Source organism: Nannospalax galili, unplaced genomic scaffold, assembly GCF_000622305.1.
Source record: "Nannospalax galili isolate Female #2095 unplaced genomic scaffold, S.galili_v1.0 scaffold155, whole genome shotgun sequence".
Classification (NCBI taxonomy): domain Eukaryota; kingdom Metazoa; phylum Chordata; class Mammalia; order Rodentia; family Spalacidae; genus Nannospalax; species Nannospalax galili.
The window spans coordinates 6,354,016-6,371,996 of NW_008339923.1; the positions used below are offsets into that span (position 1 = coordinate 6,354,016).

The 17,981-nt window shown below is 40.3% G+C and overlaps 1 protein-coding gene across 4 annotated transcripts in view; it reads left to right on the forward strand.

The window, feature by feature from the left end:
* Window positions 1–17,981, forward strand: part of Ptprm (protein tyrosine phosphatase receptor type M) — a 794,765-nt gene that overhangs the window by 295,541 nt on the left and 481,243 nt on the right. For all 4 annotated transcript variants that reach the window (XM_008834659.1, XM_008834658.3, XM_008834655.3 and 1 more), the window contains exon 4: window positions 7,421–7,499. In XM_008834659.1, coding sequence (XP_008832881.1) covers window positions 7,421–7,499 — 79 coding nt within the window. The remainder of the gene's footprint in view (window positions 1–7,420; window positions 7,500–17,981) is intronic.

Genomic DNA, 17,981 nt, shown 5'->3' on the forward strand with positions numbered 1-17,981 from the left:
TGAAGAATCGCGCTCAACACACAGGGACAAAACCAAGTTTCGGGATGCAAAAGCAAGAGGAATTTATTCATACACAGGCGCCTGCGGACGCAGAGTCCCGCTCGGGTCAGGACTTGCGTGCCGGGCTTAGTTTGGGGGGGCTTTTTATAGAGCAGAAGCAAGGTACAGAAGCAGATGCATGGTTACAAGATTATTATTAGTGCATTTCAATGGGTACAAGGTATGAGGAAACAGTATTGCCAAATTCAGAGGGGGCTATGGGTGAAACTGATTGTTATCGTTAACTTCCCAGTAGGGGCTGTTATCACTAACTTCCCGGTAGGGGCCTCAGGGTGGTGGCAGGTGGTCCGACTGCAAACGTCCTATCTTCCACTGCTAGTTTCACAAGACCTGGGTTAGAATCTTGGCTTATCGAATGGCTGATTACAGTTCTTTTTCTAAAATGGCCTTCCTGCTGTCAGTCGGGTCCTTCAGTGGGAGGACAGATTTGGCCCATGGACTGGAGTTTGCCAAATCTTGTCTTAAAATATATGTTTGAAACCTGTGTCACACAACTTATCCTTGCACCTACATTTCCAGGTAAAATAGAGAGTCACTATATCCATAACCAAAAGCTGAAAATAAAATTTCAAGCATAGCTGCCTGTGCTGTATGTGTGAATATAGGGCTGTGATAGAGGTAGGCGTTAGAGGAGGACAGATTTGGCCCATGGACTGGAGTTTGCCAAATCTTGTCTTAAAATATATGTTTGAAACCTGTGTCACACAACTTATCCTTGCACCTACATTTCCAGGTAAAATAGAGAGTCACTATATCCATAACCAAAAGCTGAAAATAAAATTTCAAGCATAGCTGCCTGTGCTGTATGTGTGAATATAGGGCTGTGATAGAGGTAGGCGTTAGATAGCCCCTGGAATAAAATGTTATTTAGGACAAAGGAACCTCCAGCTATGAGCAGAGCCAGTGAACAGAAATACACTGTGGGTAGAGACAAGCACAAAAAAACCACAGGTTGCAAACTGACTGACCCTGCCTGCCCACTAGCTCTTGAGACAACCTAAGACTCACTTCCTCATTTTACCACCCCTACCTCAACTGTAGCATGGTGTAGGGATGGAGTCATGGACCTAATTGAGACCCCTTCATGGTTTTCTGGGCTGTCTTGTAATTGGCCTTTATCTCCCACATAATTTACATACACACAAGTGAATCAGAGCCCCCCTAAGTCTATAAAATCCCCAACACACAGCATCTTCCTCAGCAACCAACTTTCATATCTCTAGGCAGCCAAAATTATTCTCCGTATCTTACAAATCCTTTCATTTCCATGTTCTTTGTTGCTGGACCACTTAATTATTCACAGACTCAAGACAAGAGCCCTGTTGAGAAGAAAGTCATCAGCCGTTGGATATTTTGCATATCGTTATATATACATATATATGTATATATGTATGTGTGTATATACACACACACATTCCATGTATATAAATCTCTTTACACCTGATAGCTAAGTGAGTTTGGTAACATGAAAAGAATCCACAGTTGCAGAGTAAACAGAGGATTACACAATTCTAACTACTGTGTAACTTCAGAAAAATTATTTAACGCTTCTAAGTTCATGTACTCATCCCCAAGAGGGAGTTCCTATGGCCCATTTCATCATGGTTGACTGCTGAAAACTAGATAGAAAATACAAAAGATACCTGAGATAGAGAAGTATTTCTGTAAAGAAATAATAAAAGTTTAAAGAATTCATGGTTCAGCTACCTAAAGGGAAACAGAAGCTTCCAGGCCACTGGAAGCTTACACATGTGAACTTGGGGCAGTGGCGGCATCAAGCAAAAGACCCATGCCAGCTCAATCAGACTAGGGCCCAGAGTGGAGTGAGGGAAATGGGTGGTGGGCTGGACCTAGCCTGGGAACTGTTGAAGACTGATTGCTACTGGGTGACAGAGACTAAATCTTACTTACAATCTCTAGATAGGCTGACTAGACTCCAGTAGATGAACTTGCACCAAAGGGCATCTGGGTATAATGCTTGACTGGATTGGACTTAATATGTATGGTAGAATGCATGAGGTCCAGTGGGGGTGTGATGGTGGCAGGGATGGGGGAGTGGGGTCTAAACTTGATTAAGAACTTTTGTATGAAATGTATGAAAGTTTAATAATTTTTTTAAAAAAGATAGTTAAGCCTAGCTGTGGTGATTCAAATGAAAAATGTCCCCCATAGGCTCAAGTATTGAAACACTAGGTCCCCTGCTGGTTGGAGCTATTTGGGAGGTCATGGGATCTTTAGGAAGTACAACTTTGTTGGAGGAAGTGTGTCCCTGCAGGCAGGCTTTGGAAGTTGATAGCCTTATCCAACTTCCAGGTAGCTCCCTTGGCTTCCTGTGTAGATGGAAATGTGATCTCTCAGCTTCCTGCTTTGGCCCCTACTGCCATGCCTCCCCTGCCATAAGGAATGCTCCCTCTGGAAACTTAAGCCAAAATAAACTCTTCCTTCTGTAAGTGACTTTGGTCATAGAGTTTTATATCTGATATATTTTATGCAGTAACAAAAAGTACCCAATACGTGGACTTCCTAATACAGAACATTTTCAATATGTTACGTTGTGTTTGACAAAAGCTCACGTCTTGTCTGCAAATCAAAGCCTCACCCTGGCCTATTTTCCCTTTCTTGTCCTGCTGTTGCTGTCTTTGTGTTATTGTTTTCTCTGACCTCAATCTCTTCTGGACCTGGAAGAGACTGAGGACCTGGATGCCTGCATTTGTAAACATCCCCTTGACTCCCTCTGGGCTCTGCAGTCACCTGTTACACTTCAGCAAAGTGATACTTGCACTTTGAATAAACGGAGTGCTTTTTTTGACTAAAAAAAAAAAAAAAAATCGTTTCAACTTTTGCAGCTTTCCTGGTGAGGGCCCTCACTAGAAATGATTATGAAATGGAAAGTTTGTCAGATGCCAATAGTTCAGTGGCAATAGTTCAGAACCATGACCCCTTTTGTGGGATATAGGAGTCTAGATACAGTCCAAGACGCCTGTTGAAGATGGGCTTTCCCTTTGATTTTCTTAAAAATATCCTAGAGGATTTCTTCATAGTCAGGTGTATAAAATATAAAAGTTAGGGCTGGAGAGATGGCTCAGCAGTTAAGAGCAATGGCTGTTGTTGCAGAAGAACTGGGTTCAAACCCCAGAACCCACATGATGACTAACAACAGTCTATAACTCCAGTTTCAGGGCTCTGATGCCCTCTTCTGTCCTCCGCAGGTATTTCACAACATGGATGTATTTACATACATGCAGGTATAACACTAATACACATAAAAGTAAATAAAAATAAGTCATAAAAATATATAAGTGTAGGTAGCCCACGTCAGCCTGCTTTGCAACCTTTCCTTCTAGGTGTCTTCATTTGATCCTACTTAGTTCTAGTATACACTCTAGCTACTTTGTAATTGTGGTTTGTACTAGAATCATTATATGCTGAATGTAACTTTGATGATTCTTATATAGATGTCATATATGGATTGTGTACGTTTGTGTAAACACGCATGTACAAACACTGACCAAGAGCATTTTAGCACTTCTTGTTGCACAGTTAAGTTGGTCGGTACTGGACCTCATGCTTTGGCAAAGTTGACTTTGAAAATCTCTACTTGACAGGCGGGGCAGCCTGCCTTCCATTGGGAGCTGTGTTTCTTTGTGCTTGCATCCTAGTTGAAACACTGAGAAAATCAAGAGCAAGAAGCAGGCAGAAATGAGCATATTTGTTTATTTTGCTATGGCCTGGTTAGCTGGCCAGCCCCTCCTTCCCTGTATAGGGAGGAAGGGACATACCAACTGGATATGCGTGCATTGACACTGGCAGGCTGTATGCTCCGTGGAGGGCTATGTGGCTGTGTCACAGGCTGCCTGGTTTGCATGATGAGGAAGAGTCACAGTCCCAAGGTGGGAAGGACCCGGCCCAAATGACCCCCCGTTCTTTGGCTGTTCTCTGATCATGTCTTGTTCTGTTTTGTTCATAGTTTACTTTAATGAAATTTGTGCTTTAATAATTTTTTAATCTGCTAGAGGATGCAATAAACATTTTATAAATATTTGTGCTAAAAACAATACTTGAGAGTGCATACACCTTTTGAGACTCATACTTTGACCAGAAAAAGGAAAAGGATATCCACAGGGGTTAAGATGACTTTTCTAACTCTCTGATTCCTTCCTTTCTTCCTTTTAGTTTCCATGTCATGTATAAGGCCATGACCTTGTATTGGTTTAAACAAAACACTATGGATCCAATTTACATATGCAGATCAGCCTGCAGAGTGAATCCACATGAGCCTCTTTGTTATACTGTAATATGAGCTAAGGCTGCCCATCAAGAATCAGGATAATTCTCTTTTTACTAGAGCCTTTGTACTTCTTGAGATGAGGAATTTCTGAAAGAAGAGAGAAGGTTTTGATGAGGAAAGTCTCCTTTACCTCTTTTGTCCCTTGTGTATTGCAAGTCCTTGTCACAGTTCCTGAGGAGACACACAGCACTCAATAAAACACCTAGTTGAGTGAATGGATGAGAGGGAGGGTGTTGAGGAAGAATGCAAGAAAGGTGTGATTAGTGCAGGGAGCAGATCTGAGGACCATTTCTGGGTTTGACTTTGAAAATCTATTTGTTGTTATTTAAAAAAGAAATTTTTAAAAATTTTATGTGTATAAGTGTATTGCCTACATGTGTGTAAGTGCACACATGTGCAATGCCCACGGAGGTCAGAAGAGGGCATTGGATTCCCCTAGAACTGGAATTATGAACGGTTGTTAACTTCCATGTGGATGCTGGGAACTGAACCTGGTCCTCTGCATGAGCAGCCAGTGCTCTTAACCACTGAGCCATCTCTCCAGCTCGTTATTGTTATTATTTTGAGATGAGGGTCTTGCCATGTTGGAGCCCGGGTTGGTCTTGAACTCCTGGGCTTGGCTGATCATTGTGCCTCAGCCTCCTGAGTAGCTGGGATGCTAGGTGCTTGCTACTACACTCTGCTCAGAATTCCTTTTATAAACAGTGCCATCCGCCCGGGTACCTGGTGGTGGCTTCTGCAGCCATCCCCTTTGTCCTGTAGTTGTTACTTTATCAGAGGAGCCTGCTGTTTGTTGCTCCGTCTAGTTCTGCAGCATCTGTTATCCAGAACTCTGCTTCCATGGCCTCACAGATGCTCTGTCCTGCCAGACTTTCTCTTGAAATTCATCTTCTTGTCCCTCACTTGTCCTCTTACAGACCTTTCCAGTGGAGAAATATATTAACCCAGTCCCACTGCAGGAATATCCAGACATCTTTTTCTTTCTCTTCTACCAGTGGGAAAAAAATGTATTAAACATTTGAATAGGACAAAGTTTTATTGCATCCCCGTTCTTCCATGCTGCATCTCTCCCTTATGTGTGCTATGTTATATTATGAGGGTGTTGTGTCACAGCTCTGTCATGTCTAGCAAATTTCTGGGATGACTTCTCATGCTTGCAATGTGGTTCCCTGTTCCTGGAGTTCCCATCTGGGATGCTGTGAATTGCTGTCTCTGGTTTTGCATAAACATAAACAAAGAAGTCCTAGGAGCCAAGTTTTTGCTCAGTGTACAGGAGAGAGAACATAATATTTGGAAACAGAGAGATGGAGTTTAAGATTACAGTAGCTCACCGCATGCTTTAGACAAATACATCCTGTTCCAGACTCTGTTCTTTAGAAGTATAAAGTCCTTGAAGAATGTTTTATATATATTAATAAGTTACTAAAGTGATATCTGCATTGTGCATATAACATGCACTTAGTGAACAATAATAGAATTGCTTTTTTAAGAAATAGTAGCTTATGATTATAGTGACATACCACAAGAGTTACATTCCTGTAAGCATCGTACCTGGTTTTCCCAAGTGGTAAGACTGTGTCAGAATATAACCACAAGTAGATACAGGAATTGTTACAGTGTTTAGTGGCTTATATGCTTACTCCATAGTCTTACTTGTATTCCATGTCTCTCCGTGTGTGTGTTTGTGTGTGTGTGTGTGTGTGTGTGTGTCTGTGTGTACTTAGTTCTCCTCAGTTCATTTACCCAAGTAGAGATGCTGACAGTCGGATCAGACAGGCATAGCTTAGTTTGTGCTTTTGTACCATCCATCTCTCCCCTGATCCTTTCCCTCTACCCCTCACTCCTGACAACTATTAGTCTAGATTGTATTTCTAAAGTTTGGCACTGCAGAATATATTACATTTGTGGAATCTTTTTATTCACCATAATTCCCTGAAGCTTCCTCCATGTTGTTGTATGTAACAGAATTTAGTTCCTTTTCATTGCTGACTTGTAGTCCATGGTGTGGCTGAACCACAGTCTGCTTGATCATTCACTAGTGAAGGACTTCTTGGCTGTTTCTAGTTTGGGTTACAATGAATAAGGCTTTTATAAGTGTATCTGTACAGGCTTTTTATCTGAATGAAATCTTTCGTTTCTTTAGAATAAATCTAGAAGAGAGCCATTATTGAGTTGTGTTGATACATTTAGATAAATCATTAGGTTAAGCAAATTGGTAACCTCTTATGGCTTCTCTATTTCAGCTTGATTTCTCTGGGGACATACCCCTCTCAAACATGTCATTCATCCCCAGAGACTCACACTGTCAGTGTCCTCATGCCTGAGTTCTGCCAGGACTTGGCAGTGATGACAACTCTTTTCATTTTACCACTGTGGAAGTTTTATTTTTTAATCACTTTCCTTTTAATTCACATACTTCTCAACTGCATTTCAGTTAGTCTAAATAGTCTCTTCACTCTGTCATCAGTAGGCAATCCTCCTACCCTTCAAATAGTCTTCTATAACCTGGCCATGGCTGATCTTTATACCTGTAGGCCCCAGGCATGGTCATTCCTATCTCAGAACTTCCAGTCACTCACCTCCAAAAATGAGATCTAAAGCAATCTAAATGTTAGCCTTGCTTCCTGGTGAATGTATCTAAACATGTGGGAGAGAGTTTCACTTGTAGGAAAACATCACTTATTTTATGTATAGTTTACTTAATATCAGTCTTAGTTTTTCAATTTCAAAGACCTTGATACTTTAGCAGTTTGTATCTTCTGCCCCTTGTAATGAGCCCTAAGATTCAGTCTTCCCCATGTCTACCCTTAAGCACAATTTCCCATCACTTCACAGGTGACTCCTTGAGGCAGTTGCTGCCTGCCCCTCTGCCTTCCCTTTAGCCTCCCTGAAGACCAGGGTAGGTGTTACATGTTTTGGGGATCTAGAACCTGGAACAACAGTAGGCAGATGTTAGCCAGAAAAATAAATGGCAGACTTATATAAATAATAAATGCACCCTTATATATAGGAGACAGTTGGTACAAATCTAACAAAACAACCAGATGACATCAATCTCTCTTAATTTTCCAGGTGGTTTTTGAAGTGGTAACGTCTGGACATCAGGGCTACCTTGCTATTGATGAGGTGAAGGTGTTAGGACATCCATGCTGTAAGTACTCTCTGGGTTCATCACTGGGAATACATTTACATCACTGATTAAGAGATGAGATGGGGGCTGGAGAGATGGCTCAGTGGTTAAGAGCACTGACTGCTCTTGCAGAGGACCAGGTTAGAGTCCCAGCATCCACATGGCAGCTACGAACCATCCCTTAACTCCAGTTCCAGGGGAATCCGAAGCCCTCTTCTCACCTCCATGACATTGCATGACACGAGTGCCCTCACATACATGTAGGCAATACACTCATACACATAAAATAGAAAATAATAAATAAAATATTAAAAGAAAAAAAGAGGTGGGATGAAAACCCAGGGAGAACCTGTTCTGCCAAAAGAGATTCACCACAGGCCTCTAGATGCCCCTTTCTAGCCCAGAAGCTCCTCAGCACGCACTTCATATGTAAATGTTGCGGTTAGTTATTATCTCTCTGTAGCTTTGAAAATGAAAACCAGGCATGAAGGACAAAGGAACTCCTTGGCCTGCTCCAACATCCTGGCAGAGAATCTGCTTGTTCGTTGCCATGATGTTTGGATTTCCATTTTCAATAATAGCTCAGAATTAAATATGGCAGAGTGGTGCGTTCCACTCCCAAGTCAAGCGTGCTTGTGCCCCTGTTCCCTAGTTTTGTCATGGAGTTTCACAGTGTTAGCCTGACAGTCTTGAGGGTCTGTCCTATAAAAGGCACCCGAATAAACCATCTGTGACTCCTAAATGGCATGTTCCTTGTCTTTACAAACTGGTGTTTAAGAAAGTACAATAGGGAAGAAACGTAGCTTTTATAGAAAGCTAACACGGAGCTGGAAAGATGACTCAGTAGGTGAAGCACTTGCCTCACAAGCCTGATGACCCAAGTTTGAATCTCCAAAACCCACATAAAGCCAGATGCATGGTGCATGTCTATAATCCCAACATTCCTATGGCAAGATGGGGAATAGAGACAGAACCCTCAGAAAGTCTTATGCCAGCTAACTTGCCATACTCACCAGGGGAAAACTGGAGACTCTGTCTTAAACACTGAAGGTGAGGATCAACTCCCAACATTATCCTCTGACCTCCACACACATGCTATGGTGCATACATGCCTACATACATACAAATATGCACACACACATATTTTTTAGAAAGCTTTTTGATGGAATAGAGAGATGGCTCAGTGGTTAAGAGCACTGTCTGCTCTTTCAGAGAACCTGGGTTTTATTTCCAGCACACACATGGCAGCTAACAACCATCCATAATGCCAGTTCCAGGGGATCCAACACCCTCTTCTGGCCTCTATTATAGGCTTTGCAGAGGTGCACTTACATACATGCAGGCAAAATACTCATACACATCAGATATAAATAGATTAAATAAATGAATCTTTTTTTATTTTAAAAATAAATCTTTTTGGCTAGCTCTTTAACAGTTACCATTATTACCTTAAATCAGTAACCTAATGCAGAGTCTCAGGTCCATTTGTCCCCTTCTCCTGGAGCCACTAGAGTGGTAAACTGGTCATCCCACTTCACTACCTACTTGACTTCATATAAACATGCAGTAGCAGCAGGCTCTGGCTGCATTAAACAGAAAAGATTTTGATCAGAAGGGAATTGGGATGCGAGTCCAGGCTCATGTGACAGGAAAGCCCCAAACCTGAAGCAGACCACAGACACCACCGTGGTTGAGGAGAAGATCTGCATCTACCCACTGACCCTCAGGAGGCAACTGAGTATCCAACAGTTGGACCTTCTCCACTGCCCCTGGACCTTTGTATCCTTGCCCTTAGGTGTAAAACCTGGACAGGATCTTTAGGGTGGGCAAGCTAGGTCAAGTGCTTGCTCCTGTCTCCCATTTGTTGTGATGTAAGAAAGCAAGGGTAGCTTTCCCACTCTATTGTGGGACCCTGGCCTAGATTTTTACTCAGAAAAACACCATGCTAGGCAGTCAAACACAGCAAATCTCAATCTCTCTCTCTCTCTCTCTCTCTCTCTCTCTCTCTCTCTCTCTTTTTCTCTCTCTCTCTCTGCCTCTGCCTCTGCCTGTGTGTGTTGTATGTACTATAAGCAAAATGTATTCATAATATTACTTTTAGCAAAGCTGTTAGTTTTGCCTTCTGTGAACTCTAATGAATAATATTCAACTGCATACATTCTCCTGTATTTCTTTTGGTTTGTCTGAGACAGGATCTCACTATGTAGTCGTGGCTGGCCTAGAACTCACTGTGTTTACCAGGCTGAAGTTAAACTCACAGGCATCTGCCTGTTTCTGCCTCCCATGCTGGGACTAAAGTCATGCATCACCACACAGGGTTATTTTCTGTATTTCTGTCCCTCTATATCAATTGGGGGTTTGCTCCAGGTCCCTGAACATAAACCAAAATGTACAGATGTCCCGAATAAAAGGGCCCAGTCTTCGCAGCTTCCTTGAATCTCTGCATCATCTCTTGATCACTTATAGTATCTGATACAATTTAAAGGCCATGCAAATAATCAGTAAGAAGAGGAAAAAAGTACGTGTTAAGGAAACTTTTTTCCCCCTGATTATTTCTATTTAGGGTTAGTCGAATCTGCAGATACAGAACTTGTAGATATGGAGTATTGATTGCAGTCTTGTTTTTATCCCCTTTCTATTTAATATTTTATATATGTTTAATATTTTATTGATTTTTTAAAAGAAGTATTTTGTTATTTGATGTGTATAAGTATTTTGCCCACATATATGTAAGTGCATCATGTACATGCAGTGCCGCTGGAGTCCAGAAGAGGGTGTTGGATCCCCTAGAACTGGTGTTATAGACAAATGCGGGTGGGTGCTGGTAACTGAACTTGAGTCCTCTGCAAGAGCAGCCAGTGCTCTTAGACACTGAGCTATTTCTCTAGCCCCTGTACAATGTACTTTGATCATATTCAGATTCCCTCCCCTATCTTAACTCCCACTCTATTATCTGCCCCCCCCCCCCGACTTCATGGCCTCTACTCTTAATTTTCTTTTTTAAAAGGCATCTTGAGTCTAATTTGTGTTCCCCACATACCTTTGGGTGTCTATCCTGTGGAACCTGGCCAACCTACCAGGCATTATAGACTTAAAGAAAACTGACTTTCCCTCTCTCAGCAGTTATCAATTGCCAGTAGATACTCAGCTGTTTTTAAGATTAATCCATGGTATTCAATCATAAGAATATACCACATTCTATACTTCTCCTTAACTTTAGTGGTCCCCTCTGTTTTTGTCAATTAAAAATATCATTGTGGGAAATATCCATGACTGTGTGTCTTAGTACAGCATGTGTGTGCCTTCATAGGGAATATCTGTCTGTCTATCTGTTTATTGATCTATCAATTGATTGATCGATCTACCTACTTATCTATCTATCCATCCATTCTTCCATCCATCCATCCATCCATCTATCATCTATCTTCTATCTGTCTGTCTGTCTATCTATCTATCTATCTATCTATCTATCTAGCATCTATCTATCCAGCATCTATCTATCATCCATCTATCTTCATCTATCTATCTATCTATCATCTATCTATCCTATCTATCTATGTATCTATCTATGTATCTATCTATCTGTCTATCTATCTATCTATCTATCTATCTATCTATCTATCTATCTATCTGTCTATCTATCTATCTACCATCTCTCTATCATCTATATCAACCGTCATCCATTTATGTATCATGTAGGCATCTGACCTCGAAAGCTGAGTTGCTAGAATGTGGGGAGACACATTTTTAGTTTTATGTTGGTACCAAATTGCTCTGAGATGTCTGTGCCAGTTATATTCCTGCTGGTGATGCATGGACGTTTTATGTCTCCTATGTCCTCACCCCAAATTGATATTGTCAGATTTTACATTTTTTTTTTGGCCATTTGAGTGATGGCAGCCTGCTTTATTTTTAGAATGCCTGGCATGGAGAGAAACCAGCGAGTTCATGCATTTTCTGGGCCTCTGCCAATGGCCCCCATCCAAATTAGGAAAGAATGGTGAAATCCACAGTATTGAAAATGCAAACATTTGCAGGAGCATCTCAGCTCCTTTCCAGTTGCCTGAATAAGATTAGATTAGACCTGATAATTAGACTGCACTATGTTATAGACCTGTGTGGTAGTTATCTGATGAAGGTAGCATGACAGCTGCCTCATCCCATCCATGGGGCCTTTGCTCTCACTGATGTCTTTATTCAGTGTTCTGATACCTGCCACATGTGCATCGTCTCCTTTATAACTAAGGCAGCCATTATTTTGGTTACATGTCACACTTGCCTTATCTTCTGTGTTAGCCAGACTGGGGAGTTGATGAAGAATTTTTCTCTTTTCTTTCCTGAAAAGGTAAGAAAATGAAGGAAACGGAACTGAAAGAGCAGTTCAAATTCAGGAAACAGAATATAATTAACTAAGTTGGAACATGGCCAAGTCCTTGGCTTCGGAGCCTCCAGCTACTAATATATACACACATATTCATGGCATCTGAGTCACTGCGTAAGAGGAGGGGGAAAGTAAGAACCCAGATTTCCTCACACTTCCTCAGTGCTGAGTGCTCTGAGGACTTGCTGCCTCCCTGTTTCTTACAGCTACCTGCCTGTAGGACAGATGTTGCCACTGCAACGAGCACAGGTGCCTGAACTGCAGCCAGGGTTACCTAGGGCACCCTAAGTCTATATCCTGGCTTTTTTCTTCTGTACCTGGCCTCTGGCTGACATAGGAGCTCCTCAAATGTAGCCCCTCACTTTCTGTTGGGTTCCAGTCCTTGTGTTCATTGAAGACATAGACTTAATGCTTAACCTTCCATCAGTACATCCCTGCAGTGTGTCTTCCATGTGTGTTCCTAGGGAGTCAGCCATTCCATAGCATTAGGGATGAGTTTATGGGCCCTCCTCTGAACACCTAATTGGCTAATACCAAATAGGCTTTGCAAACTGCTTTAGGGAACTTGTGGCATAGCAGTCTTGTGGCTGAGGTGATGGACGCTGCAGTGTTGTAAACTGAAAGGTGTAAGTGGATTTGATCATAGGCCTTTGATAGTATTTTCTCCTACATCTGGTAGTTTATGGGGAAAACATGCAAAAAGGATTGAAAGGATTAAGGTTATTATTTGATCTTAAAATGGAAATCTTTACAGGTAGTATTTTGTGAGAGTTTTTAATGAGATTTCTAAACAATGATCAGTTATTTCGAAATCTTGATGCTCGTTAAATTCAAATTCTCAAAAGAGTATAAATATTTCACATCCCAACTGCTTTCCCAAATAGATGCAGACTTGCTGAGTCTTGTTGATTTCACTGTAAAGGCTCCTGTTTGGGCTCATGGAGCTTTATGAACCAGCATTACGGCAGTTTCCTAATAGTAGCTGTTTTTATACAAAGATATAGTTAGTCATAAACTTGATTTTAATGTAGTGACAATAAGATGCAGGATCAGCTTGAAATGTGACTGTGGCTATGCAGAATCTGCATCTCCCTGCCTAAGACCTCCTTCTAATAAAGATAATTCTTGCATTTGGTATATACACTAAAAATATATTTTGAATTTGATGTGATAATCCTGGTAGGAAACACGATGAAGCGTGGGATCTGCTTTCTAAGTGTCTTTTATGTTTATATGCATGATGACCTGTATCTGTGGGCACTGCATCTTTTCTTTTTATGTGTGATAGTTTAGCTCAGGCTGTCCTTGAACTCATGATCCTCAGACTCAGTATTCCCAGTGCTCGGTTTATGGGATATGTCACCATATTTCTGAGGGCATTTCTATCATTGTCATGCACATCTTATAAGCCACATAGGTTTTAACAGGTCTATTGAAACATGATTCACATATCCTATAATTAGTCATTTGCAGTGTATGATTTAGATGTTTGTATTTTCATTCCCACCTCCCCGCCCTAGGCAACCATTAATGTTTTATGTCTCTATAGATTTGTTTGTACAGAACCTTTAAGTTAAAGGTGAAAATTTTAAGCTCATTTGTATTTGGCTTCTTTCATTCAGCATAATGTTTCATGGTTTGTTCATCCTATGCCGATACTTCATGTGTTTTTAATGCCAAGTGATATCCATTGTATGTCCATACCACACTTGACTTAATTTGTGTGTGGGCATTCAAGTTGTTTGGCCATCGTGAACAGTGCTGCTGTGGACATCTACGACCAGGTTTTGGTGTGAGCGTTGGCTTTCCATCCTCTTGATACATGTTTTAGAGGGGAACCGCTGGTTCACGTAGTAACATTACGTGTAATATTTTTGAGAAACTGAAATAATTTCTTAACTATCTTACTTCCCATTTTATTATTTTACATGTACCATTTTACATCCCCAAAACCAATGCATGGGGATTCCCATTTCTCTGTATGAGTTCAATGGTTTATTGAATCATGGCCATTTAAGGGATTTGAACTTTTATCTTTCTCGCTGGGATTGCTTATTAGCTAATGACGTTGCATATCTTTCCATGTGCATAGTGACCATTTGTATATTTTCTGGAATAAATGTCTACTCAAATCATTCCCCTGATGTTAATGAATTAATTGATATTTAGGATATTAACTTTGATACTGTATGGACCAGCCCAGCTCTAACTTACTCTGTAGCCCTAGACTGACTTCAAGCTTTGGATCCTCCTACCTCAGCCTTCCTAGTGGTGGAGTTAAAGACATGTGCCAAAATGCCCAGTACTTTCCTCATTTTAAATTGAGGCATTTACCTTTTATTAGTATTCATTTAGTGAGATTTTATATATTCATGCATAAATCTCTTATTGAGCACATGATTCAAAACCACCCTTCCTTCCAATTTATAGCTCATCTTTCTCCTTTTATTTTTTGAGATAGGATCTCCCTGTAGACTCAGCTGGCCTGTAACTCACTGTGTAAGCTGGCCTCAATCCCTGACTCTGCGTCCCAGGTGCTAGGAGTTCCTTCTTTTTTTTTTTTTTTTTTTTTTTTTTCTCTTTTTGAGACAGGGTCTCCCTGTAGCCCCAGCTGTCCTGGAACTCACTGTGTAGACCAGACTGGCCTTGAACTCACAGAGATCTACCTGCCTCTGCCTCCTGAGTTGTGGGATTAAAGGTGTGCGCCACCACGCCCGGCTGAGTTCCTTCTTTTTGATGGAACATCTTATGGCATAAAAGTTTTCATGAAATACACACATACATATACATATATATGTATATATATATATATTTTTTCTTTTGCTACTTGTGTTACTTGGTTCATTTGGTATTGTACCTGAAAATGCTTCTATTCCAAGACCTCAGAGGCCTGCTACTGTGTTTCCCTCAGAGTTTTATAGTTTTCATTCTTGAGCTGTTCTGAAGTGAGCAGCAGCCCAGTCCAGCCTCATCCTTTCTGTTTATGGATATCAAGGTGGCATTAGTACTATTTGCTCAAATTCTATTCTTTCTTTCATTAAATTGCTTTGACACCTTCATTGAAAACCGGTTAACTGGATTCACAAAAGTTTATTTCAAGACCATCAATTCTATTCCATTGACCCATATATCTATTCTTTTATTAGTGTATAGTTTTGATTATTATTTAGATTAATTAGTGGAATTAGAATCTGTATGCCTACAAATATGTTCCCTTTATACCAATATTATTTGGCTATTCTGGGTCCTTTATATCTCCCCATGAATTGGAGGATCAGTTTGACAGTTTCATCCAGTATCAGTTGAGGTATTGATAGGGAATGTGTTTAATATAGATTGTTGTGGGTGGGCATTAGTAGCATCTTAATATTTGGTTTTCTGGTCCGTGAACATTGATTTCTTTCCTTTTATTGTGGTCTCTTAAGACTTTATTTGATAAAGGATTCATAGTACATGTGTTGTACTAGTTTCATTATTGTTTCTAAATATTTTGATTTGTTGATACTATAGTTTTTCTTAGTTTAATCTTTGGATTATTACTAACACACAGAAATATAATGAGTTTTTATATTGTCTAATATATCCCGAGTCCTTATAAATTGTGAGTGTATTTGTGAGTGCATGCACACATGTGAATTTTCTTTTTACAAAATCAAATCATCTTCAAGTTGTGTCCAGACTCCTGTTTTTTTAGTAGGGGTGTTTCATTCTTTTCCTTGTCTGATTATCATGGCTACAATCTACAGTACAGTATTTTTTTTTTTTCAGTACAATATTGATCAGCAGTGAAAGAAGTCATCTTTATGTTGTTCCTGGTTTTATGGGGAAATCTTTTAGTCTCAAACTATGATGTCTAGAGTGTATGTGGACTTTTTCTCATGTTTTTGGCTTATGTGTTTAGTTACCAAATTTTTTGTTATTTTATTTATTTAGTATGGGGAAGGCACACATGAATGTCAGAGGACAATTTTCCAGGAGTCATTTCTCTCCTGGGTACTGAACTCAATTCATCAGGCTTGGAGGCAAACACCCTGGTCCTCACCCACTGAGCTATCTTCCCATCTCTGTATTTTTTTATAGGCGCTTGTTTTTAGGGGAGGAAACTTTCTCTTGTTTTCCAGGTTGTTGAAGATTTTTAACATGAAAAGTTGTTTTAGTTTATTCCATCTATTAAATCATGGTGTGGTTTCTTCCCTTTGTTTTATGAATGTGATGTTGTTTACTGATTTGGGGAGTATACTAAAAATTTCCTGCTGGAGGCCGCACATCCAGTTCCCTCCTCCCATGGTCCTTATGATAACCCGAGGCAAGAATTCTCCGAAACCACTGTTAGGAAAATCCTAATGAGTTTATTCAGCTTGCTAACAGAGCATGGGGTGGTGGTTTACTTACAGAAGAGTGGGTGCTCCTCCCCATTTAGGGTTTCACTGGAAAGTCCATACCCAAACATAGGTCACAGGTGACCTTCTGACAGCCTCACAAAATGGCAAGAGGCCTACCTCATGGCATTCTCAGCTTATATATCCTTAGCTCCTCCCCCTCATGCAGCTAAGGATGACTGATTGAGTGGGAGGGTAAATGACTCCTCCACCCCCCCCACCCTTCTTTTGACCAAGCACAGGAAGGAGGTGTGACTATAGCTTGGATACAGTAGTTGGAAGTAACTGGGATTTTCAACTAACTGAGTAGGGTGAATGCTAGTTGGTTACGGAGCATAATCTTTTTCTTTGTTGCCATATAGTGCATTAAATACAAAGCTATTCGCAGATATGCCTTAAATTCTGAAATCCATTCAGAATCACGCTGCTTTATTTTTCTACATTTTTTAAAGTAGTAAAACAATGAAAGTGTTAAAAACCCTGTATAAACTCACAAGCTCTAGATTTCATAAGTTGAGGACAAAAATCCAAGAACTTTCTGTTTTAATACTTTGAGGTTATGAAATAGCCATTTTTTTTTTTTGACCTTTAAGAAATACTAAGCCTGGAGCTGGAGAGATGGCTCAGTGATTAAGATCACTGGCGGCTCTTGGAGAGGACCCAGGTTTGATTCCCAGCACCCACATGGAGGCTAACAACTGTCTGTCCGTAACTCCAGCTCCAGGCAGTCCAATGCCCATTTCTGACCTCCTCAGGCATTGTATGACACGGGTAAACTTACACACATTCAGGCAATACATTCATACACATAAAATAAAAATAATGAAAAAATAAATTAAAAAAAGAAATGCTAAGCCCAATATATAAAACCCAAAGTTCAAAACTATTATTATTTATTTCTATATTTATGCCTTACTTGCCTATTTCTATATTTATGTTTTATGTGCATGCTGGAGATTAAAAGTAGGGTCTGATGCATGCTGGCCTAGCTCTCTTCTCCTTGCTACTCCCGAGTTTAGATTTTTATGAAATTTACTATACAGTACAAATTAAAATGACAGTGACAAGACACAAATTCAATTCAATTTATAATTTTTGAAATTATGTTCTGTTGCATAAAGACAGATATATGTGCTTTGAGAGGCATAAAGGGCTTAGACTTGATGTTGCCCTTTAAAGATGTAGGGACTGTTTCTTTTTCTCTAAGGAAATCATTCTTTAAGATATGTATACTGAGCAATTGATGTCTGGTTTAGAAAATCGTTTCCTACACCTATAGCTTGTAGGTTTTTCCCAATGTTTTCTTCTAATAGTTTCAGAGTTTCAGGCTTTACGTTGATGTCTTTGAGCCATTTGGAATTGACTTTTGTGCAGGGTGAAAGATAGGGGTTTAGTTTCATTCTTCTACAAGTGGAGATCCAGTTTTGCCAGCACCATTTGCTGAACATGCTGCCTTTCCTCCAGTTAATGTTCTTGGCCCCTTTGTCAAATATCAGGTGGCTGAAATTGTATTTACTCATATTTGGGCCTTCAATTTTGTTCCATTGGTCTATGGGTCAATTTTTGTGCCAGTATCATGTTGTTTTTATGACTATAGCTCTGTAATACACCTTGAAATCTGGTATAGTGATCCACCCAGCATTGCTTTATCTGTTCAAGATTGCTTTGGCTATTTGGGGTCTTTTGTGATTCCATATGAATTTTAGGATTTTTTTTCTAGTTCTGTGAAGAATGTCCTGGGGA